Below are 23,476 nucleotides of genomic sequence, written 5' to 3' on the forward strand. Positions count from 1 at the left end.
CGCTGACTCGAAGAGAAAAAGAACTCTCGACTGAGAAGCGAGAAAACGTTGGCCCTGTTTCTCTCAATCTCGCCGCCCCTCCCGCCGAGCCTCGGCTGCCCAGGGCCCTCAGATTACCATGCGGGAGCCCGCAGGCTCCAGGGCGGGGCCAGAAATGAAAGGGTTCCTTGCATGGCGGCGGTGGCAGGGCTGCTGGGGTGCGGATGCGGGCCCTGGGCAGGTGCTAGAGCGTGCAGGAAGGAGCTTGGGCTGCGGACGGCGGGAGGGAGGGAGGGAGGGAGGGAGGGTGAAAGAGTGGGCAGAGCGTGAGCTTGTGCGTTCTGCGTGGGAGGAAGGGTGCAGGAGCGGGCTGTGGGTGGCGGCTAAGGGGGAGAGGGAATAGAGAAAGATGGTGAGGATGTGGGTGAGGGGGAGGCTACATGAGCAGGGTGAGGGGGTGGGGGGTGTGTCCGGAAGGGGTCACAGGATCGGGGTAGGTGCTGCAGGGCCTGGGGAGAGCCGGCGGGGGAACAGGCCCGGGGGTGCAGGATCTAGGGAGGGGAATGGGGGCCACGTGTAGCGTAGCTGTGGCGGGGTTGGGAGTCACGTGCTTCTGCTGTTGTGCTGCAGAGAAATACACACACGCTCCGCACAGGCGGCGCCGCCAAGCGGTCCCTTTGGCTGCTGTTTGGCCAATGAGAAGGGGTTCCCTGAAGTGCACAGAGCTACGTCTTCCCCGCTGTCAGGCACAGCCCTTGGTCTGAATCCAGCCCCAGTTTGCCTGGAAGCTGAAGGACATGGCAACTTGCATGGCAGTTGACGCTGTGGTGCGGGGCTGTGGAGGGGCGGGGGGGAGTTGTGTTCCAAACTGAGTCCTTTTGCGGGATGACTAGTTGGTCCTGGTGAGTTTCCCAGGGCCTGGCCCAGGGCTGGTGTGCTGTGCTGACGAGCCTGTTGTAGGCCGCGTCCCTGTGGTCAAATGAACCTTCTGGTTTAGCTGCTGAATGAGAGCGTCCCGTCTGAGGGCAGCTGGGGTGCGAGACCCAGGGCCGCCCCCCTCCCCCCTCTCGGCCCGTGGAATCTCCAGCTGGGGGCCTGGACTCCTGGGTTGGTTTCTCAGTTCTGACACAGGCTCGCTTGGGAGCACCGGGAAGTTGTGCGGTCGCTGTCCACGTCAGTTTCCTCACCAGTGCCAGGCTGAGTCCAGGCAGAAACCACAGAGGGACGGCAGTGGAGAAGGGAGTCCAGCAACCCTGCCGGCGAGGAGCACGGGGGAGCTGTGGGGGGACGAGCAGCAGGTGCCATTCATGATCTACCTTCCATCGTCTGTCTGTCTGTCCCGCCCGCCCGCCTTCTGCCCTGTATGCTCTGGACAGGTAGCAGCCCCTGCCCTGAGCCGTCCGTCCTGCACCGACCAGTGTGTACCTCCAACCACCCCGGCCAGGGCCCGGTGCACCTCGAGGAGCCCCGGGCATGCCCGCCAGATGGAGCCACCACGAAGCCTGTAGCTCGCAAGCCCGTCAGATGCTGCGGTTCTTCTGTTTCACCACCAGTACCTTCCTTGCACGGAGGAGAGGTTATGGAAGCCAACCTTACCAAAGCCAAAGAGGTTCTCGCCGTGCCAAAGGACCAGCACATTGTCAGCTCAGTGTGTGCCTGGGAGCTCATCCCAAGGAGCACGCTGCGCTAAGCCTGTAGCCTATACATGTTAAAGGTGGAAAGAAGAAATGAAAGAGAAGGGAAAAGTTAAGAGCAAAGTTGCCCAAGAAGTTTAATGACGTAAAGCAACGCAAATGTCTTGGTGCCGCTTTGTAGCAGGGATGGAGTAATTTGCTGTGGTGTAAGTCTCCGGGGTACGTCCGGGGTTAGGATGGGCCCTCAGTCATTTGGGGCTCAGTTGATAGCAAGGATGCTCCTGAAGTGATGAGCTAGATAAGATGGAGGCCTTCTCCCGGCTCCCTTGGTACCCTCGCTCATGTGGAGGGAATTGCGTGGCTCTCGCTGTGCGAAAGCACATCTCAAGATGGAGTTTGTCAGACGAGCAGGTCGCCCGTCCACGTCTGACGCTGTCCTTTTCGTTCGTCAGCCGTGGCTGATGCGCTGGCCTGAAGGGTCACAGCAAAGTTTGTCGGGTGGGCATTGGCACCTAGGAAAGGCATTGTCTTTTTGTCGCCACTATTCAGCTGACTTTGCTATTCACAAGCTTTTGCGGTAGGTTGCTAAGCCTCCTGTTGAGGCGGCCCAGAAGCAAGCATTTGCACGAGACGTGCCGAGGCAGTGCTCGTCGCGTCAGATTCAACAAGGGTAGCTGCCTACAGGCGGCAGGAAGAGAGGCCAGGGAATCTTTCGTGCTTTCTCCAGGCAGGTGGCTTGGCCCCTTGGCACGAGTTTGTGTGGAAATGTACAGCGGTGGGTTCAGCCATGTTTTGTACGGTCACATGTGAATCCAGTAAGGTCCCGATGACGCCCACCAGGCCGACGCAGGTGGAAGGGCGGCCGGAGGGTCGCCTGGGGAGGGAGGGTCCACCGCCACTCCCACCCCCACCCCCTGCTTCTGCCAGGGCCCGGGAGCACGGCGGCCCAGCGCAGGCCGTGCGGGGAGGACGGGCCGGCTGTGGCTGGGGCTTGTTTAGGGCGCGGGTCGGGAAGTGATGAACGGGGTGGAGGGAACTACGTGGGATGCCCACAGAAAGCCGTGCCCCAGCCCTCGGGCATGTACTGACACCGGGAGCGGAAGGAGCAGCCTGAGCCTTGGCAGCGCTGGGCTCCCGGCCGTGGCACAGCCCCCCGGGGACATCCTGGGGCAGGGGCGGGGGCCAATGCGTTGGATTTCGGCAGCTGCTAAGCGAGAGCTGGGGCCTCGGGCGCACCCCTGAGCTGTGCCCCAGGCCCCCGTCCCGGCCTGCGGAGCTCTCGGCTCTTGCGCCTGCTCGGCTTTTGCTGGCCTTGCCAGCGGCCCTCCCCACGAGCCCCCTTCAAGCGCAGGCGCAGGCCCGCTCTCGTGTGCCGCTCCCAGGGGCCCGGTGGGGGGGCGGGTGCAGCGAGTGGGGAGGTGAGCGGGAGGGGGGGTCCGTCTCCTCGGGGAGCCCAGGCCGGGGCCTTCCGTGCGGGCTCCCAGGCGGCCGAGCGCTGGCCCTTCCGCTCGCCTTCAGCGCTGGAAGAGCCGGGCGGGCGGGCGGGCGGGCGGGCAGGCAGAGAAGGCGAGAGGCCGGGCCAGCTCTCGGCCTCCTGGGAGCCCGCAGCTATAAGCTATTTCGATGTAGCGTTCACGTGTAGACGTAGCCAGGGTGTGAAACGGAGGTTGCGGCAGGGTGGTTGGCACTAAAGACAAAGTCTTACTTTAACCACTTGCTGTGGTGTAGTTTTTGGCTTCTGCCTGCTGATGTTTGCCCCAGCGGGCTTCGCAAAATCTCTCCGGTTGCATGGTCTTTTGTCTCTTTTCAGGGCCCAAGGCTGGCTAATGCCTTTGGGCTTAGGGGCTGCCGAGTCACAGACAAATCGGTCAGTCGCCGCTTGCTTGCAAGCAAGAAGGAAAAAGCCGCCAGAAAGCTCCCGGACTTGAGGAAAGAAAGAACTCTAAAGCCTCAGCTGAGGAGCGGAAAAAGACATCGGCTCCACTTTTCTCCAGCTCCAGCTCCGAGCCAAGGGGGCTGCCCAGGGCCGTTAGATTAAGGTGCGGGGCCGCTCAGGCTCCGGGGTGCTGCGGCCAGAAATGAAAGGCTCCTTGCATGGCGGCGGGGCTGCTGGGGAGCGGGCTGGGGTGCGGATGCGGGGGCTGGGCACCGGGGGCAGGAGCGAGCTCGGGTTGGTGGACGCAGGGAGGGTGAAGGGGTGAGTCGAGCGTGAGGTTATGGGTTCTGCGTGGGAGGAAGGGTGCAGGAATGGGCTGGGGAGGGGAAAGGGAAGAGAGGAGATGGTGGGGATCTGGTTAGGAGGGAGGCTACAGGAGCGCGGTGAGGGTGCGGGGGGGGCGTCTGGAAGTGAGTCGCGGGAGCAGTGGTCGGGGTTGCAGGAACAGGCCGGGGGGTGAGTGATCTGGGGAGGGAAAAGGGGGATTGGGGGCTGTAGCCAGACAAAGTCTCCCCCTTACAAGCCAGCTTGCTCGCTGCCCCCCCGCCCACCGAGGAGCACACAGGGCACGGAAATGGCTGCTGACAGCACAGTCTTTGATGCCTTCATTGAGGCCCAGATATGCTAGCTTATCGTGACCCTGAGAAGCAGAAAGTACAGATGGAAGGCTAACAGGCCAGACTGTCAACAAGAGGTGGGGGGGGACCCTCAGAAATCACCCCAGCTGGCATTGATCGATATGATGCACAGACACACAATCACCCCAGAAGGGGAAGTGCCCCGCCCGCACAAAAAGAATGTCCTGTACTCCTAAATTGCTTATCTCTTGTCTTACAAGTGCAAACTAAGTAAGAAATGCCCTTGTAACAAACTGGCGTCACAAAGACAGACCAGTATGATCTGGCACCATAGATAAGAAAGAGAATACATAACCCAAAAGGGGTATAAAAGATGGGTCCAGCAGAACTCTAACTTTGAGTGCATTCCACCACCTACCTGCTGGTCGGGTCAGGTGATTGCCTCCCGAGGTCCACAGCTGGGGACGCCCAACCTCGTATTCGTCTTTCCGCGGAACTGAGTGACCGATCCGGCTTGGCTACGCTGGTATCGAGAGACGCAGAGAGGGTAAGATACACCCATGCTAGGTCGCCGACTTTTTTGTGCACAGCTAAAGAATTAGAGCTCTGTAACTAGATGTCATTGTGCCAAGATATCATTGTGTTAGATGGTAACAGATATCTTTGTATTGGATTGTAAGGTAACTTGTTAACACCTGTACTTTGCTAGCATATAAGAAGTAAACAATAGCCTTTTGTAACCCCACGCTTATAACTGTAGCTTAAGTAAACTTGTAACTAGTTAAGCTCTGAGCCTAACCATTTTGTTAACCCTTTTGTTACTGCAACACAGCCGGCGCAACAAAAAGAACTTTAACCGTTGGGTTACTACAGCCTGGCCTTGGGTGAGAGTGCTAGGAGCTGCCTGCTCTAACAGTAAAAAACTGGGTTGCTTAGGACCCAGGGGAGTACCTCACCGCACATTACCTGGCCACCGGCTAACAGGGGCCCATGTCTGGCGTGACCCTGTGTGTGTGGTCGGGGTCACACGTAGTTCTGCACGGCTCTGTGCGCTGCAGGGAAACGCTTTCCTTCCTTCCTTCCTTCCTTCCTCCCCACACACCGCCACCACCAGCCACTCCCTTTAGCCTCAGTTTGGGCAACGAGAAGGGGTTCCCTGAAGTGCGCCGAGTCGCTTCCTCCCCCAGGTCAGGCACAGCCCCTGGCTGGAATCCAGCCCCAGTTTGCCTGCAAGCTGAAGGACGTGACAGCTTGCACAGCCAGTTGGCACTCTGGTGGCGGCAGAGGTGAGTTCCAACGTGAGTCCTCTTGCGGGATGACCAGTTGGTGCTGGTGAGTTTCCTGCTGCCAGGCCCAGGGCTGGTGTGCTGCGTTGAGGAGTCTGTTCTAGGCCGCGTCGCTGTGGAGAAATGAACCTTCTGGTTTAGCTGCTGAATGAGAGCGTGAGGTGTGACAGCAGCTGGAGTGCAAGGGCCAGCTGACAACCCCCCCTCACCCCCATTTGGCCTTTTTTTCTCTCCTCCCCACTGGGAAAGACAGAGAGAGAGAGACAGGCAGCCTTTGATGCCCTGGGAACGCAGGTGTGCTGTTTTACCTAGATTTTTACCATACACAGAAACCAGACAGTGAATGGGCTAGCTAATGGCCACCCTTTTGGATGATATTGGTGATTGACACGCCTGATTACTGCCCCAGGAAGAACGGGGAACCTCCGCCCATTACCTTCAAAGGTGCACAATTGTCCACAATTTACAGGTGCGAATTGAGCTGTGCACCTTCCCTGGGAAACCTGGGGTTTAAACACGTTCCTCCCCCATTGGCCACTTGAGACCAGGAAGAAGCCTACGTGACCAAAGGGGTATAAAGAGGGGTTTGGCAGCCCACCCCCTTTGAGCTCCAATCACCTACACTTGCTGGCCAGGTCCGGTATTGACTCCCGAGACTGGGGACTCCCGGTTCGCATCTACTTCTTTCCGAGGGATTGAGAGAAAGATTCTGGGTCACACCGGATCTATGAGGCAGGGGTAAAAATTACACCTGTATTACACTTCTTTCCTATAGCAATTGAGGGAAAGACTCTGGTTCCACCAGGTCTAAGAGGCAGGGGTGAAAATCACACCTACAACAGGCCTTTCTTGTGTACACATTACTTGTATTAGTTTAAGTTAGCTAGTTTGTCTAAAACTTTTTTTAAGTTAAATTGTTTCAATCTTTGTGTAAATAAAAGGTAATTGTTAAAGCCTCTAATAAGTGTAAATTTTCCTCTTGCTGCTGTACCCGAACTAAACGCAAACCAAAGACCCCAGCCTGCCCTGGCTGCTTAGCGTAGCTGCCGGTGCAGCATCACCCCCTTTGCCCCACCAGACCTTTAGCTGGCACCTGGGCATCGGCTCACAGAATTGGCACAGGGAGCAGGGTCTGTCTGTGCTCTTAGTTCCAATACAGCAGCATGAAGCCAGTCACTGATTTCAGCAAGGTGCATAAGAACATAAGAACATAAGAACGGCCATACTGGGTCAGACCAAAGGTCCATCCAGCCCAGCATCCCATCTGCCGACGGTGGCCAATGCCAGGTGCCCCAGAGAAGGAGAACAGAAGACAATGATCAAGTGATTTATCTCCTGCCATCCATCTCCTGCCCTTGTTCTGAAGGCTGGGGCACCGTACTTTATCCCTGGCTAATAGCCATTTATGGACCTAACCTGCAAAAGTTTATCAAGCTCTTTTTTAAACCCTAATAGAGTCCTGGCCTTCACAGCCTCCTCGGGCAAGGAGTTCCACAGGTTGACTGTGCGCTGTGTGAAGAAAAATTTCCTTTGATTAGTTTTGAACCTACTACCCATCAATTTCATTTGGTGTCCCCTAGTTCTTGTATTATGGGAAAAGGTAAATAATTTTTCTATATTCACTTTCTCCACACCATTCACTTTCTCCACACCAAGGTAGGAAAAAAAGCTTTGCCCAGGAAAGTTGGGCTGACCCAAAATGAGATAAAGAAATGTTAAAAAGGGAATGGAAAAATCCCGAGGAACTGTGCTCACAGTTCTGTAGTTGGAGAACTGCTTGTAGAATAAAGCAGAAAAAGGGAAAAGAAGCTTGTATCTAGCTACTTAAAAGTGCCCTACAAGCAGCATGCAACAGCCACGCTAATCTAAAGCGGAATTAAAAAGAGTAAAAAGGAAAAAAAGAGAGTTAGCGCGGCGCTGCCAGAACCTAGACACCCGAGGGCACCTGCTAAGTAATAATTTGCACCAATTAGAACGGCGCCTCACTCCGTTAATAAGGAAGGAAGGAAGGAGTAAAGCAGAGGGCGAGATTAGAGAGCAAGCCCCAAACAATTAATCAAGCTAAAGTAGAGGCTGCTCTCTGGCTAGATCCAGAGGATTGGGATGGGGACATCTGGAATTCCTCTGATGAAGAGGTATATTCCACCTAAGAACATAAGAACATAAGAATGGCCATACTGGGTCAGACCAAAGGTCCATCAAGCCCAGCATCCCATCTGCCGACGGTGGCCAATGCCAGGTGCCCCAGAGAAGGAGAACAGAAGACAATGATCAAATGATTTATCTCCTGCCATCCATCTCCTGCCCTTGTTATGAAGGCTAGGGCACCATACTTTATCCCTGGCTAATAGCCATTTATGGACCTGACCTGCAAAAATTTATCAAGCTCTTTTTTAAACCCTAATAGAGTCCTGGCCTTCACAGTCTCCTCGGGCAAGGAGTTCCACAGGTTGACTGCGCGCTGTGTGAAGAAAAATTTCCTTTGATTAGTTTTGAACCTACTACCCATCAATTTCATTTGGTGTCCCCTAGTTCTTGTATTATGGGAAAAGGTAAATAATTTTTCTATATTCACTTTCTCCACACCATTCATGATTTTATATACCTCTATCATATCGCCCCTCAATCGCCTTTTTTCCAAACTGAAAAGTCCCAGTCTCTCTAGCCTCTCCCCATATGGGACCCTTTCCAAGCCCCTAATCATCTTAGTCGCCCTTTTCTGAACCTTTTCTAATGCCAATATATCTTTTTTGAGGTGAGGAGACCACATCTGCACGCAGTACTCGAGATGTGGGCGTACCATAGTTTTATATAGGGGAAGTATGATATCTTTTGTCTTATTATCGATCCCTTTTTTAATAATTCCTAACATCCTATTTGCCTTACTAACTGCCGGTGCACACTGCGTGGATGTCTTCAGAGAACTATCCACTATAACTCCAAGATCCCTTTCCTGATCTGTCGTAGCAAAATTTGACCCCATCATGTAGTACGTGTAATTTGGGTTATTTTTTCCAACATGCATTACCTTACACTTACCCACATTAAATTTCATTTGCCATTTTGCTGCCCAATCACTCAGTTTGCTGAGATCTTTTTGTAGTTCTTCACAATCCCTTTTGCTTTTGACTGTCCCGAACAACTTGGTGTCATCTGCAAACTTTGCCACCTCACTGCTTACCTCATTTTCTAGATCATTGATGAACAAGTTGAACAGGATCGGTCCCAGGACTGACCCCTGGGGAACACCACTAGTTACCCCCCTCCATTGTGAAAATTTACCATTTATTCCAACCCTTTGTTTTCTGTCTTTTAACCAATTCCCGATCCATGAAAGGACCTTTCCTCCTATCCCATGACCACCTAATTTACATAAAAGCCTTCGGTGTGGGACCGTGTCAAAGGCTTTCTGGAAATCTAGGTATATTATGTCCACTGGGTGCCCCTTGTCCGCATGTTTATTAACCCCTTCAAAGAATTCTAATAGATTAGACAGACACGACTTCCCTCTGCAGAAACCATGCTGACTTTTGCCCAACAGTTCGTGCTCTTCTATGTGCCTTGCAATTTTACTCTTTACTAGTGTTTCTACTAATTTGCCTGGTACTGATGTTAAACTTATCGGTCTATAATTGCCAGGATCTCCTCTAGAGCCTTTTTTAAATATTGGTGTTATATTGGCCGTCTTCCAGTCATTTGGTACCAAAGTGGATTTAAAGGATAGGTTACAAACCACTGTTAATAACTCCGCAATTTCACATTTGAGTTCTTTCAGAACCCTTGGGTGAATGCCGTCTGGTCCTGGAGACTTGTTACTATTCAGCTTATCAATTAATTCCAAAACCTCCTCTAATGTCACTTCAATCTGAGTGAGTTCCTCAGATTTGTTGCCTAAAAAGGCTGGCTCAGATTTAGGAACCTCTGTAACATCTTCAGCCGTGAAGACTGAAGCAAAGAAATCATTTAATCGCTCCGCAATGGCACTGTCTTCCTTGATCGCTCCTTTTATATCTTTATCATCCAAGGGCCCCACTGCTTTTTTAGCAGGCTTCCTGCTTCTAATGTATTTAAAAAATATTTTACTATTGTTTTTTGAATTTTTGGCTAGCTGTTCCTCAAACTCTTTTTTGGCTTTTCTTACTACATTATGACAGTTAATTTGGGAGTGTTTATGTTCCTTTCTATTTTCCTCACTAGGATTTGACTTCCACTTTTTAAAAGCTGCCCTTTTCTCTCTCACTGCCTTTTTAACATGGCTGTTTAGCCATGGTGGTTCTTTGTTAGGTCTCTTACTGTGTTTTTTTATTTGGGGTATACATTTAAGTTGGGCCTCTAGTATGGTGTCTTTAAACAGTTTCCATGCAGCTTCCAGGGATTTTAGTTTAATTACTCTACCTTTTAGTTTCTGTTTAACTAGCTTCCTCATTTTAGTGTAATTCCCCTTTTTGAAATTAAATGCCAGAGTGTTTGACCGCTGCGGTGTTCTTCCCAACACAGGAATATTAAAAGTTATTATATTGTGGTCACTATTTCCAAGCGGTCCAGTAACAGTTACCTCTTGGACCAGATCCTGCGTTCCAGTCAAGACTAGATCGAGAATCGACTCTCCCCTTGTGGGTTCCTCTACTAGCTGCTCCAAGAAGCAGTCATTTAAGGCATCAAGAAATTTAATCTCTGAATCCCGTCCTGAGGTGACATGCACCCAATCAATATGGGGATAATTGAAATCTCCTATTATTACTGTGTTTTTTATTTTGATAGCCTCTCTAATCTCCCTCATCATTTCAGCATCACTATCACTGTCCTGGTTAGGTGGTCGGTAATATATTCCTAATGCCATATTCATATTAGAGGAATGAATTGGGATGGGGACATCTGGAATTCCTCTGATGAAGAGGTATATTCCACCTATTCCTCCCCTGAGTTAGAAAACCCCCCCATCCACATGAGACCCATCATCACCTACCAAAAAGATCTCACTGAGCAGGGAGAGGGTAACTCTAGCAAAAAGGCAGAGCCACGACCCACCCAAATTACTACCCGCAGCTATAAGCCTGCAAAATGAAGCAAGATCCAAAATAAGTTTGCCAAAAAGCCTGGGGAAGGAGTGATAGAACGGCTAGGCAAAATATGGGATACAGGAGCAGGCCATACACAGCTGTCCTCCCAGGAATGTGGGAGGGTAAATCTGGGTGCAGGAGTATTCCTTACCCCCAGAAATAAGGAGGGTCCAAAGTCTATTTGGACCTTTGCCTGTAGGTGGGCTAGGGGAATCCACCGCGCTAATAGAGGTGAACCCGCTGTCACCCTGTGGACAAATGGGGATGAACTTAAAGGAGCCCTGCAGACTGTGTTCATAACAGCTCTGCTCAGCCGAGCTAGTCCAGAAAACGCGGATGAGGAGGAGAGCCCATGGGAACAACGGGTAATAACGGAGGATTTGAGACCAGTGCTTAAAGGGTCTCCTGGACCTCATAGGGCAATAATGCTCGCCACCAGAAATCATGCTCAGCAGCACAACTATTCCTATCAGGAGCTATTTGAACTTATGCTAAGAGACCTCCGAGAGTTTGGAGAAACTGAGGCACCACAGGTCAAAGTTAAGATGCAAAATTTAAAGGGAGATAATAAAAGGCAGCAAGAAGGCTTTAAGCCTCGGCATAAGATAACCCCCGTGGAAACAGCGTTTAGATCTAGGATACCCCCGAGATTTGCTGCACGGAATGCCAACTGGGAAGCTAAAGCTCCTGGCTGCCTTAAAAGGGGCTAAGCAAGGGAGGGAGGCGATTAGTCCTCGTGCACCCCCCAGCTCCGATACCCCTTACACGCAGCTGCGGCAGCAATTACAAGAGCTGCAGCCGCTAGTTGAAAGTGACCAGGAAAATTGACTAGCAGGGGAACAAATCTCTCTCTCTATAAGTGAGCTCAAACCGGCAGGGAGAGAAAATCACAGCAATAACCCCTGGATCCTGGTAACAGTAAATAATAAAACTACTGTCTCCTTCCTGGTAGACACTGGAGCCCAATTATCCATGATTAAAAGGGAGAATTTTTCCAAACCCCCACCTTCCAACCGAAAGCAGGTTTTGGTTGCTGGAGTGAAGGGCACTACTGTGTCTTACCCGCTGGTCAAAGTAAAGCTGGATATCCCTTTAAACCCCTACAGGCAACCGCGGAAACATGAATTAATACTTGGAAGTGCCAATATACTTGGCATGGACATCCTAAGGGGCAAGGAGGGAATCATTGCTGGAGAAAGGTGGGCATATGGAGCCGGCTGCAAACCCAGCACAACGATCCTGGAGGAGGGGAAAGCTTCCCTCTGTCATGTAAACCTGCTAGCCCAAGCTCCTCCCCTCCCCCCATCAGCTGTGACTCATGTGAAGCAGTACAATGTCCCAGCTGAAGCTGTGGCTCCTGGAACAGAATTGATTAAAGACCTAAAGAAACGGGGACTATTAATTCGGACACACTCCCCATACACTTCACCAGTGTGGCCAGTAAAAAAGCCTAATGGCAAATGGAGGCTCACTGTAGACTACCGCAAACTGGATAGCAACACTGGACCCCTAACTGCAGCAGTCCCCAGTATAGTAGACATTGTAAATAACATACAAACCTGGAACAAACAGTGACTAGCTGTACTGGATGTAAAGGACATGTTTTTCATGGTTCCCCTACAGCCTGCCGATCAGGACAGATTTGCTTTCACCTGGAACAGCATCCAGTGTACTTTCACTAGGATGCCACAGGGATTCGAACACTCACGTACAATGTGCCACGGTGCATCATCAAAAGTCCTAGATGGTTTGACCATGCCACATAACGTCCTGTGATGGAGTGGGGGATACCTGTGTGTATGTGAGTGGCTCACAGAGGGTGGGGGGCTCCTGCTGAGGGTAACCTTGATGACCAGGTAACACTTTTGTACTGCAGACAAAGGAGGAGGTGGAGCCTGAGGGGTTTGAATTGGAACTGGGAGTTGGAAGCAGTGAGTCTGGGCTGAGGGAGAGAGAGACAAAGGAGGGGGCAAGGCCCCAGCTCTGGGGGCCCCTCGGGGCCTCCTCTCCCCAACATGGATGGGACTGGCTGTCTCTGCCGGCTGTACTGACTCCTCTGTACGATGCTGTGTCCTGTCGGCTAATAAACCTGCTGTTTTCCTGCTAAGTGAGAGACTCTCCTGCCTGCGGACGGGGTGCAGAGCTTGGGGGACCCCAGAACCCCACCAAGACCAGACGATTCTGGTACTTGTTCTTTGCCTGATGCTGAGGTGTTATTGGGAGGGGGTGAGAGGACTCTGTCCTACCAGAGTCATCCTCTCGCCAGGACACAAGAACAGACGGGCAATGGAGTTATGCTGACTGATGAAGATAAAGGAGCTGGTAGCAGAAGGGAGGAAAGGGACCCTAACCTTCTGTCCGGTGGTACTGGCTGTCTGCCTGGAGGGGGATTACATGGGAATCTGCCTAATGGGCCAGAAGTGATCCTGGGTGTAGGTGAACCCCAGGAGCTGGTTGTGGCTCAAGGGAACAGTGCCCCCGTGGAGCCAGACAGGGGTGAGTTATTGTTTGGGGAAGCTCTTAAGGAAGAGAATTTCCCTGAAACTTTTCCTGACCCGTCTGTGGGGACTGCAGAAAATGGGAGTGAGGTGAAGGAGAGTGAACAGGAAAGGTGCATGTCTGTAAGAGCCAGAGCAGCCCTTTGCCTGGGGAGAAGTTTGTTTCAGCCCCTGATGGCCAGGACCTGCCTGAGTGTGAAACCACTGGCTGTGCTCTGGAAGGGTCCAAAGCAGGCAGGGTAAAAGTTTCTCAGGAATTGGAAGCTGGTGCAAGTAAAGTAAAAACTATCAGGGAGTGTGAGCAGCCCTGTGAGAACCAAGTAAAACAGCTGCACAGTCAGTCTCTGTAGGATGCAGGAGAGGTTCAGCAATTCCCCATCTCCAGATGCTAGAAACACTTATATTCTCACACTGGACTCCAATTCTGATTCCACGGGGAGGCAGTAGTTGGAGGGGGAAGGATAAAGGAGGTGTGGTCCTGGGATAAACAGGGATTCCTTCATGTGGATTCTGCATCTGGGACTCACAAAACAACTCTCAGAAAGCAGTTTGGTTTGCAAATTTCCAGGCTGGCTGGAAGGGGGCCGTCTCCTTGAGAGCATCAATGGCCCAGCTCTTGTTAGAAGGGAGGGCACAGCCAGAGAGATCAGATTTCCATCCCAGGGGGCAAGGGAGAAGATTAGAACTTGATGGTGCTAAGAAAGGCCTCAGCCATTTATCCCCAAAATACCAGATTCTCAAGGAGGTTACACAAAAGTTGTGGTCTACCAAAGAGCAACGTAAATGTACAGTTGCAATGGGTTTGTTCTGTTACTCACGCTGACTGCTGTAACCAAGGGGTGCTGCTACCAAAAGCTGTAGAATTGTACCATGCACTGAATGTTCTGAAAGAGCCATGTGACATGATGACGTTGATGTAGAAGCATGAATTGTGTGTTGAAGGAGTCTGTAACTCTGAAATGTCACCATTGTTCCCTGTAACTAGTCTTTCAACCTCTGACATGAGAAGGAACATTCCAAACCTATTGTGTGGCATGAAAGGGGAAACTGAGGCACACAGCCATTGTGGTGGTCTGGCTAAATGCCAAGGATGGAAGCATTTGTACCTTCCGTTACTGGACTGTAACTGAATTCCAGACATTGGCTGCAGCAGCTGTATGGGCTCTGCCTGCCCGACTTGAGAACGTGGCTGACGGACCGGGGCCGAAGCAGCGAGACCAACCAACCCAAGGGAACTAAAGGAACTTGCCCGGCTGCATCACATGAAAAGGGCCAAAACCAAGCTCCTGACTTGGAGCCTCCCCCAGCAGGACTATGATGTGGAGGTGGTGCACATCGAGGGGAGAACAGAGGGTACAGCCGATGCCCTGTCACAAGGGGAGAGCCCCGAACTTCCCCAGGTCACCAGTTGAGTGACCCCGCTCAGTTTGGTCTGGAAGGGGGGAGAGATGTGATGGAGTGGGGGATACCTGTGTGTATGTGAGTGGCTCACAGAGGGTGGGGGGCTCCTGCTGAGGGTAACCTTGATGACCAGGTAACACTTTTGTACTGCAGACAAAGGAGGAGGTGGAGCCTGAGGGGTTTGAATTGGAACTGGGAGTTGGAAGCAGTGAGTCTGGGCTGGGAGAGAGAGAGACAAAGGAGGGGGCAAGGCCCCAGCTCTGGGGGCCCCTCGGGGCTTCCTCTCCCCAACGTGGATAGGACTGGCTGTCTCTGCCTGCTGCACTGACTCCTCTGTACGATGCTGTGTCCTGTCGGCTAATAAACCTGCTGTTCTCCTGCTGAGTGAGAGACTCTCCTGCCTGCGGACAGGGTGCAGAGCTTGGGGGACCCCAGAACCCCATCACACGTCCAAATATTACAGTATATCGATGACATTTTGATTGGTGGGGATTCATGTGAGAAAGTACAGGAAGCCATGAACAGGGTAAAGACAGCACAAGAAAACCTTGGATTAAATTTACCTGCAGATAAGTGCCAAGGTCCCTCCCAGGAGGTACAATTCCTAGGCACTGTCTGGATGGGAGGGAAAAGGTCAGTGCCTGATGAAACTGTAAAAAAACCCCTTTGCCCCACCAGACCTTTTGCTGGCACCTGGGCATTGGCTCACACCCCCTCTCCCCCCACACGCCTTGGAAGCTCCAGATCTGGGGCCTGGACTCCGAGGTTGGTGTCCCAGCTCTGGCACAGGCTCGCTTGGGAGCACTGTATCAGCGAGGTCGCCGTGTTAGGCTGCGTCTTCGAGCCCAGCAAGAAGTCCTGTGGCGCCTTGTAGACTAACAGATGTTTCGGAGCCGAAGCTTTGGTGGGCAAAGAGCCGCTTCATCAGATGCGTGGGGGGGAGTCGGGGGGGGGGCTCAGAGGGGTATCTAAAGAGTGGGGTCCCAGTGAAAGGTAGGGCCAGAGCTGACCAGGTCTGTCCAGCCAGGCGGAAATGGCCCGTGATCAGCGGTACGTGTCCAAAGAGGAAAGAACCAAGGCAGATCAGACCGGGGGATTGTCAGAAGCCCGTTGTCAGACGCTGACGGGGAGCTCCTAAGCGCCAGGGCAGAGAAGCTGCTTTTGTGAGGGGCCAGCCACTCCCAGTGTCTGTTTAGAATCCTTGGCCGATGGAGTCAAATTTGCAAATAAATTGCAGCTCAGAGATTTTTCTCTCTCCAGTTGATTCTTGAAATGGCTTTGTTTTCGGACTGCTACTTTTAAATCCTTTGCTGAGTGTCCAGGGAGGCTGACGCGCTCTCCCACAGGCTTCTGTACGTTACCGTGCCTGAGGTCTGATCTATGTCTATTTCTCATTGGTTATGTCCATTTATTGGGACCACTGGGAAGTTGTGCGCTCGCTCTCTGCCTCAGTTTCCCCATCAATGCCAGACTGAGCCCAGCCAGAGAGCACAGAGGGACAGGAGTGGAGAAGCCAGTCCACCAAGCCTGCCAGCAAGGAGCACGGGGAGAGCTGGGTGGGGACCAGCAGCAGGTACCACGCATGATCCTCCTGCCCTCGTCCGTCTGTCCCGCGCGCCCCTGCACTCTATGCCCTAGACATGTAGCAGCCCCTGCCCTCAGCCGTCCCTCTGGCACAGGCCAGTCTGTAGCTGCAGCAACCCCGGCCAGGGCCTGGTGCAGCTCGAGGAGCCGCGGAGGGAGGGGGGGGCATCCCCGCCACACTGAGCCGCCAGGAAGCCTGCCTTGCTGAGCGGGAGGGAGCCCGTGCTCGCAAGCCCTTCGGATGTTCCAGTTCTTCTGTAGCGCCACCAACCAGTCCCCCCCTTGCAGAGAGGAGCGCTTAGGAACCCCAAGCTCAGCGAATGCAAACGGGTTCTCCCCGTGCCAAAGGAGCAGCCCCATTCCCAGCTGAGCGGACGCCTGGGACCTCACCCGGGGGGCGCTGCCTTGGCTTTCGGCAGCTGCTCAGCGGGAGCTGGGGCCCTGGGCGCACCTCTCAGCTGTGGCCCGGCCCCCGGCCCGGCCGGCGGAGCTCTCGGCTCTTCCGCCTGCCTTGCCAGCGGCCCTCCGCATGCGCCCCCTTCAAGCGCAGCCCTGCTCTCTTCCGGGAGCCCAGGCCGGGCCCTTCCGTGCGGCTCGCCTTCAGCGCGGGAAGAGCGGGCCAGGCGGGCGGGCGGGCGGCGGCGGAGCGAGCTCGAGGGGCGGGGCGGGGCGGGGCGGCGTGCGGCCGTATGCAGATCTCCGTGCGAGCGGAGCCTTGTGGGAGAGGGAGCGATCTGCGGATGAGGGCCGTAGTGCGTGGAGCCCAGGGCCTCGGGATGGGTCTCCGAGCGCGGCGGGGCAGGTGTGGGTGTCGGGAAGCGGCGGGTGCGGGTGCGGGTGCGTGCGTGTTGGGGGAGTCGTTGTTCCCCGTGAGGTGAGAGTGTTTGCGGTGTGGTGGGCAGTGGGCGCTGTTGGGGACGAGCTCATACTTACCTGGCAGGGGAGATACCATGATCACGAAGGTGGTTTTCCCAGGGTGAGGCTCATCCATTGCACTGCGGGTGTGCTGACCCCTGCGATTTCCCCAAATGCGGGAAACTCGACTGCATAATTTGTGGTAGTGGGGGACTGCGTTCGCGCTTTCCCCTGACACTAGCAGTGAAAGAAAAGAAAGGGCAGAAAAATCCCGAGGAGTCTGTTGTGTTTTCCGCTTGTGGGAGGATTAGGTTGTGCTGAGGTAAAAGAAGCCTTGTATCAACCTTTCCGTGTGGTGTAGCTCCAGGCGTCCGCTTCCCGTCGTTTATCCTAGCGGGCTGGGCAAAATCTGTCCGCCGGCAGCTTCTTTTGTTTTCTCTCTGGGCCCCAGGCTGGCTAATGCCGTCAGGCTTAGGGGCTGCCGAGTCACAGTCAAATCACTCGGTCGCCATTTAGGGTGGGGGGAGAGGTGCAGCTCGAAGGACGTTTGCGCAGGGGCCAGCGAGCGCGCTGCGGGTCGGGGGAGGGGGTGTTTCCCGCTTGGTGCCAGGTGCCCCAGAAGAAGCCCGGAGCGGCTGCGAGGACCCAGCAGCCGCCACCCTTTGCCTGGCGCATACTGACTGCAGCGGGGAGACCCGGGCTCGCGGGCGCTGAGGGGCGTAGCCAGGGAGGCTCATTTGCATGCCCACAATGCATTGCGCTGCGCGACCCGAGTCCCTGACCCAGGGGCTGCCTTTGCTCCCGAAGCCCCAGGTTCCGACGCTGCAACTGGGCTGTGAGCGCGTCCGGCCGATGGGCTGCACGAAGGGGAGGCTTTGCAGGTCGGGCGCGTAGCCACCGTGAGCTCGGAGGAAGTCGTTCTTTGGCGGGCAGCGCCTGTGGCGGTTTCGTGGTATACTCTGGTTTCTCTTCAGATCGTATAAATCTTTCGCCTTTTACTAAAGATTTCCGTGGAGAGGAACATTTATGAGTTTTCACCCAATTTTTTGAGGCTTCACTCTGATGAAGCTGCCTTATGTCTGTTAAAAAGTAGAATCAGTGTTTGTGTTGCGATGGTGCTGAGTTTAAGGCTTTTTGGCTTTGTGCTCTGTTTAAATTAAAGGTGTTTGTGTTTTTGCGTCTGTGTAACTGCGTCTGGCCAGGCAGGCTCTTTTGAAGTAGCAACGGCAACTTCGAAATAGCGCTTGTGACGTCTACACGTGTAAGCTGTGTCTACATGTGCATGCTACTTTGAGATAGCGGCACTAACTTCGAAATAGCGCCTGTCACGTCTACACGTGTAAGCTGTGTCTACATGTGCATGCTACTTTGAGATAGCGGCAACTAACTTTGAAATAGCGCCTGTCATGGCTACACGTGTGGGGCGCTATTTTGAAGTTGAAATGGACGTTAGACGGCGAGATGTCGAAGTTGCTAACCCCATGAGGGGATGGGAATAGCGACCTACTTTGACGGGAGGGTGTAGTCTTTGCCCGTCCCGCAACATCGAAATAGCCTGGTTCCCCATGGCGGCCATCAGCTGAGGGGTTGAGAGATGCTCTCTCCAGCCCCTGCGGATGTAGCGTGCACGTGTAGACGTAGGGTGCTGCCCAACGTCGACGTTGAACATCGACCTTGCCAGCCCTGGAGGACGTGTAGACGCTATTCATCGAAATAAGCTATTTCAATGTAGCGTGCACGTGTAGACGTAGCCATTGTGTTATTGGGGGTATGAACCTGAACAAAAGGTTTTGAAGGTATATGTTCTTAATTTATATTTACAGTAGACATCTGGAAAGATTTTTTATAGTTGCACCCCCTGAATTCAAACTAGGATTATTTTGTCTGCTATCAAAGATCTATACACCTGGGAATCATGGAGGCCCCATCATTTCATGCATTGGTACTCTCACCACAGGATTGCCTGGATATGTGGACTCTCTAGTTTGATCCTATGGTACCAGCACCACCATCTTTTTCCAAGATACCACCAATTTCCTCAGGAAACTACCATCCATTGGTGACCCTCCTGAAAACACCATCCCTTTACACCAATATCCCACATAAAGATGGACTCTAAGCTGTTAGGAACATTATTCCGGATGAGACCGAGGCACGAAAGGTGGCGGAGCTTTGTGACTTTGTCCTCATCCACAAATATTTCAGATTTGGGGACAAATTATACTTTCAAATCAGTGGCATTGCGATGGGCACCCGCATGGCCCCACAGTAGGCCAACATTTTTATGTCTGACCTGGAAGAACGCTTTCTCAGTTCTCGTCTCCTAGGCCCCTCCTCTACCTGCACTACATTGATGACCTCTTCATCATCTGGACCCATGGGAAGGAGGCTCTTGAAGAGTTCCCCCATGATTTCAACAGTTTCCACCCCACCATCAACCTTAGCCTGGACCAGTCCACGCAAGAAATTCACTTCCTGGACACTACTGTACAGAGAAGCAATGGTCACATAATTAGCACCCAATACCAAAAACCCACAGATCGCTATGCTTATGGACACGCCTCCAGCTTCCATCCAGGGCATACTACACAATCCATTGTTTACAGCCAGTCACTAAGGTACAACCGTATTTGCTCTGATCCATCAGACAGAGACAAATATCTACAAGATCTTTACCAAGCTTCTCTTAAACTACAGTACCCACCCAAAAAAGTGAGGAAACGGATTGATAGAGCCAGGAGGGTACCCAGAAGACACCTGCTACAAGACAGGCCTCTTAAGGAAAACAAGACAACACCACTGACCATCACATACAGCCCCCAGCTAAGGCCTCTCCAGCGCATCATCAGTGATCTGCAACCCATCCCGAACAATGATTTTTCACTCTCACAGATCTTGGGAGGCAGGCCTGTCGTCACCTACAGGCAGCCTGCCAGCCTGAAGCAAATCCTTACCAGCCACGACAAATCACAAACCGCTGACTCTAGGCCTGGAACCAGCCCCTGCAATTGTCCTCGCTGCCAACTCTGCTCACGTACCTACACCAGTGACATCATCACAGAACCTAACACCAATTATACCATCAGGGCTTCTTTACACGCAGATCTACTAATATAAGAAATGCTATCATGTGCCAGCAATGCTCCACTGCAATTTACATTGCCCAAACCGAAAAGTGTCTCTGTGAAAGAATAAACGGCTAGAAACCAGACATCAGGAACCGTAATGTACAGAAGCCTGTGGGGGGGGGACAGGTCAATTTCCCTGGACACTCAGTGCCAGAATTAAGGGTGACAGTTCTGAAACAAAAAAATTTTAAAAATCAAATGGAGAGAGAATGTCTGAGCTGCAATTTATTTGTAAATGTGATTCCATTAACCATGGATTAAACAGAGACTGGAGTGGCTTGCGGCTTACAAAGGCAGTTTCTCTGTTCTGGGTGCTAATAGTTCCCCAGTAGACTCTGACAAAGGCTCACATCCCCTTGTCTGATCTGACTTGTTTTTTCCTCTTTTGATAAGTACTGTTGATACGGGGCCATTTCCACCTTGCTGAATAGACCTTGTCAGCCGTGGCCCTCCCTCTTACAAGAACCCCACTCTTTAAATACCCCTCTGAAACCACACCCCCCCACCCACAACTCATGCATCTGCGAAAGCGGATCTTTGCCAACTAACGCTTATGCTCCAAAATATCCCTTAGTCTACTAGGTGCCACAGGACTTTTTGTTGTTGTCAGAGTTACAGAGTAACATGACTACCTGTGTGACATTTTGATTTTATGATTTTCACGATTTTACGGAAGTGAGACATAGTAATTTTTTCACTCGGTGCATCTACACTTGTGCTTCTGTTTCAAAAGAACTATATAAATGAAGAAAGCTAAATACGTAAGAAAAAACCTCGGGGCTGACAACGTCAACCAAAGCACAGAACTTTGAAATGGTCGTGTAAATAGCCATTTCAGGGTTGACTTACGAAGGAATGAAATACATAGTCAGCATCAACTTAGAACGCTGACACCGGCCACACTTGGAAATTGCCGTACGGAGAACTGCGGCGAGGCTCATCCACGTGGGGCTCTTTTTGAAAAGGAGCCCGGGGAACTTGAAAAGCCCCTCGTGCCTATCTGCTGTTACACATAAAGGAATTTCGAAGTTGCCTGGGTCCTCTGGAAAAGGAACCCCGTCTGGACAACCCGCACCTCTCCGAGGGGTGTCAATTTCAAAGAATAGATTTCCGCGCTTCATTAGTAAACTTTGAAGTGGCTATTTAAAAAGCCATTTCGAAGTTTTGGGCTACTGAAGACACATCCCAAAGTACGCAAATGAGAGAGAGATGCAAACCCCCCGCCCACCGGGCCTCATTAGCATTAGGTCCCACGATGAAGTGCGCACGGTGGGTGGGCGGGTGCGTGTGTTCTTCCGGGGACATCCGGCGCGGCCGGGGGCAGGGCCGGGGGACAACGCGTTGGATTTCGGCAGCTGCTAAGCGAGAGCTGGGGCCTCGGGCGCACCCCTCAGCTGTGCCCCAGGCCCCCGTCCCGGCCTGCGGAGCTCTCGGCTCTTGCGCCTGCTCGGCTTTTGCTGGCCTTGCCAGCGGCCCTCCCCACGAGCCCCCTTCAGGCGCAGGCGCAGGCGCAGGCGCAGGCCCGCTCTCGTGTGCCGCTCCCAGGGGCCCGCTGGGGGGGCGGGTGCAGCGAGCGGGGAGGTGAGCGGGAGGGGGGTCCGTCTCCTCGGGGAGCCCAGGCCGGGGCCTTCCGTGCGGGCTCCCAGGCGGCCGAGCGCTGGCCCGGCCGCTCGCCTTCAGCGCTGGAAGAGCCGGGCGGGCGGGCGGGCAGGCAGAGAAGGCGAGAGGGGCGGGGCCGCGCGGCGGGGCGGGGCGGCGTGCGGCCGTATGCAGATATGGGTGCGCGCGGAGCCTTGTGGGAGAGGGAGGGATGTGCAGAGCCGGGCCTAAGTGGGGCGAGCGCAGGGGCTCGGGGTGGGTGTTGGAGCGCGGCGGGGGGGGTGTGGGTGTCGGGAAGCGGTGAGGAGCGGTGTGGGCGTGTGTAGATGGTGGCGGAGTGTGTGTTCCCCGTGAGGTGAGAGTGTTTGTGGTGTGGCGGGCAGTGGGCGCTGTTGGGGACGAGCTCATACTTACCTGGCAGGGGAGATACCATGATCACGAAGGTGGTTTTCCCAGGGTGAGGCTCATCCATTGCACTGCGGGTGTGCTGACCCCTGCGATTTCCCCAAATGCGGGAAACTCGACTGCATAATTTGTGGTAGTGGGGGACTGCGTGCGCGCTTTCCCCTGGTGGTGTTTGTGAAAGAAAAAGTATTGAAGGTGGGGGTTTGGGCAGCCGAAGTTTCAGTCATCGGGGTTCGGTTTGTCGCGATGCTGCCAGCCTGCTGTGTTGCCCGTGGGGGGACGCTGGTCTCGTGCGTGCTGCAGAGGTTGTTGCTTGGGGTGGGGGGGGGTGTTTTCTCTAAGGAGCTGTTAAAAATTTGTGCGCCTTCCGGGGCCCAAGAGTGCTTTGTGCCGCTTGCTTGCAAGCCAGAAGGAAAAAGGCCCAAGGCTCGCTGACTCGAAGAGAAAAAGAACTCTCGACTGAGAAGCGAGAAAACGTTGGCCCTGTTTCTCTCAATCTCGCCGCCCCTTCCGCCGAGCCTCGGCTGCCCAGGGCCCTCAGATTACCATGCGGGAGCCCGCAGGCTCCAGGGCGGGGCCAGAAATGAAAGGGTTCCTTGCATGGCGGCGGTGGCAGGGCTGCTGGGGTGCGGATGCGGGCCCTGGGCAGGTGCTAGAGCGTGCAGGAAGGAGCTTGGGCTGCGGACGGCGGGAGGGAGGGAGGGAGGGAGGGTGAAAGAGTGGGCTGAGCGTGAGCTTGTGCGTTCTGCGTGGGAGGAAGGGTGCAGGAGCGGGCTGTGGGTGGCGGCTAAGGGGGAGAGGGAATAGAGAAAGATGGTGAGGATGTGGGTGAGGGGGAGGCTACATGAGCAGGGTGAGGGGGTGGGGGGTGTGTCCGGAAGGGGTCACAGGATCGGGGTAGGTGCTGCAGGGCCTGGGGAGAGCCGGCGGGGGAACAGGCCCGGGGGTGCAGGATCTAGGGAGGGGAATGGGGGCCACGTGTAGCGTAGCTGTGGCGGGGTTGGGAGTCACGTGCTTCTGCTGTTGTGCTGCAGAGAAATACACACACGCTCCGCACAGGCGCCGCCGCCAAGCGGTCCCTTTGGCTGCTGTTTGGCCAATGAGAAGGGGTTCCCTGAAGTGCACAGAGCTACGTCTTCCCCGCTGTCAGGCACAGCCCTTGGTCTGAATCCAGCCCCAGTTTGCCTGGAAGCTGAAGGACATGGCAATTTGCATGGCAGTTGACGCTGTGGTGCGGGGCTGTGGAGGGGCGGGGGGGAGTTGTGTTCCAAACTGAGTCCTTTTGCGGGATGACTAGTTGGTCCTGGTGAGTTTCCCAGGGCCTGGCCCAGGGCTGGTGTGCTGTGCTGACGAGCCTGTTGTAGGCCGCGTCCCTGTGGTCAAATGAACCTTCTGGTTTAGCTGCTGAATGAGAGCGTCCCGTCTGAGGGCAGCTGGGGTGCGAGACCCAGGGCCGCCCCCCTCCCCCCTCTCGGCCCGTGGAATCTCCAGCTGGGGGCCTGGACTCCTGGGTTGGTTTCTCAGTTCTGACAC

The 23,476-nt window shown here is 53.8% G+C and overlaps 1 protein-coding gene and 3 non-coding genes across 4 annotated transcripts; 3 read left to right on the plus strand and 1 right to left on the minus strand.

The window, feature by feature from the left end:
• Positions 1 to 675: 675 nt before the first annotated feature.
• LOC142017898 (uncharacterized) lies at positions 676 to 22,010 on the minus strand. Its single transcript, XM_075003239.1, has 6 exons — positions 21,953 to 22,010; positions 21,327 to 21,491; positions 16,347 to 16,878; positions 6,032 to 6,138; positions 4,546 to 5,526; positions 676 to 2,125 (listed from the first exon to the last, which is right to left on the minus strand). The coding sequence occupies exons 1-5, from the start codon at positions 22,008 to 22,010 to the stop codon at positions 5,105 to 5,107; spliced, it is 1,284 nt and encodes a 427-aa protein (XP_074859340.1). The 3' UTR covers positions 676 to 2,125; positions 4,546 to 5,104.
• LOC142018101 (U1 spliceosomal RNA) lies at positions 16,882 to 17,045 on the plus strand. The gene has a single exon (XR_012646700.1). It is a non-coding gene; the product is annotated as a U1 spliceosomal RNA (small nuclear RNA).
• On the plus strand, positions 17,766 to 17,881 carry LOC142018122 (U5 spliceosomal RNA). Its single transcript, XR_012646721.1, has one exon. It is a non-coding gene; the product is annotated as a U5 spliceosomal RNA (small nuclear RNA).
• Positions 21,945 to 22,108, plus strand: LOC142018113 (U1 spliceosomal RNA). Its single transcript, XR_012646712.1, has one exon. It is a non-coding gene; the product is annotated as a U1 spliceosomal RNA (small nuclear RNA).
• The last annotated feature ends 1,368 nt before the right edge of the window (positions 22,109 to 23,476 follow it).

Source organism: Carettochelys insculpta, chromosome 9 (assembly GCF_033958435.1).
Source record: "Carettochelys insculpta isolate YL-2023 chromosome 9, ASM3395843v1, whole genome shotgun sequence".
Classification (NCBI taxonomy): Eukaryota; Metazoa; Chordata; order Testudines; family Carettochelyidae; genus Carettochelys; species Carettochelys insculpta.

What these genes read in the sequence shown, in the direction of transcription:
- LOC142017898 (XM_075003239.1), bottom strand. Translation starts at nt 22,010, where the DNA reads ATGGATGAGCCTCACCCTGGGAAAACCACCTTCGTGATCATGGTATCT. An exon ending in GCCAAGGCAGCGCCCCCCGG is followed by an intron (nt 6,139 to 16,346) that starts GTGAGGTCCCAG and finishes CCTGCCTCATAG; the next exon opens with ATCCGGTGTGACCCAGAATC. An exon ending in GACCTGGCCAGCAAGTGTAG is followed by an intron (nt 5,527 to 6,031) that starts GTGATTGGAGCT and finishes ATTTCTCCACAG; the next exon opens with CGACGCGGCCTAGAACAGAC.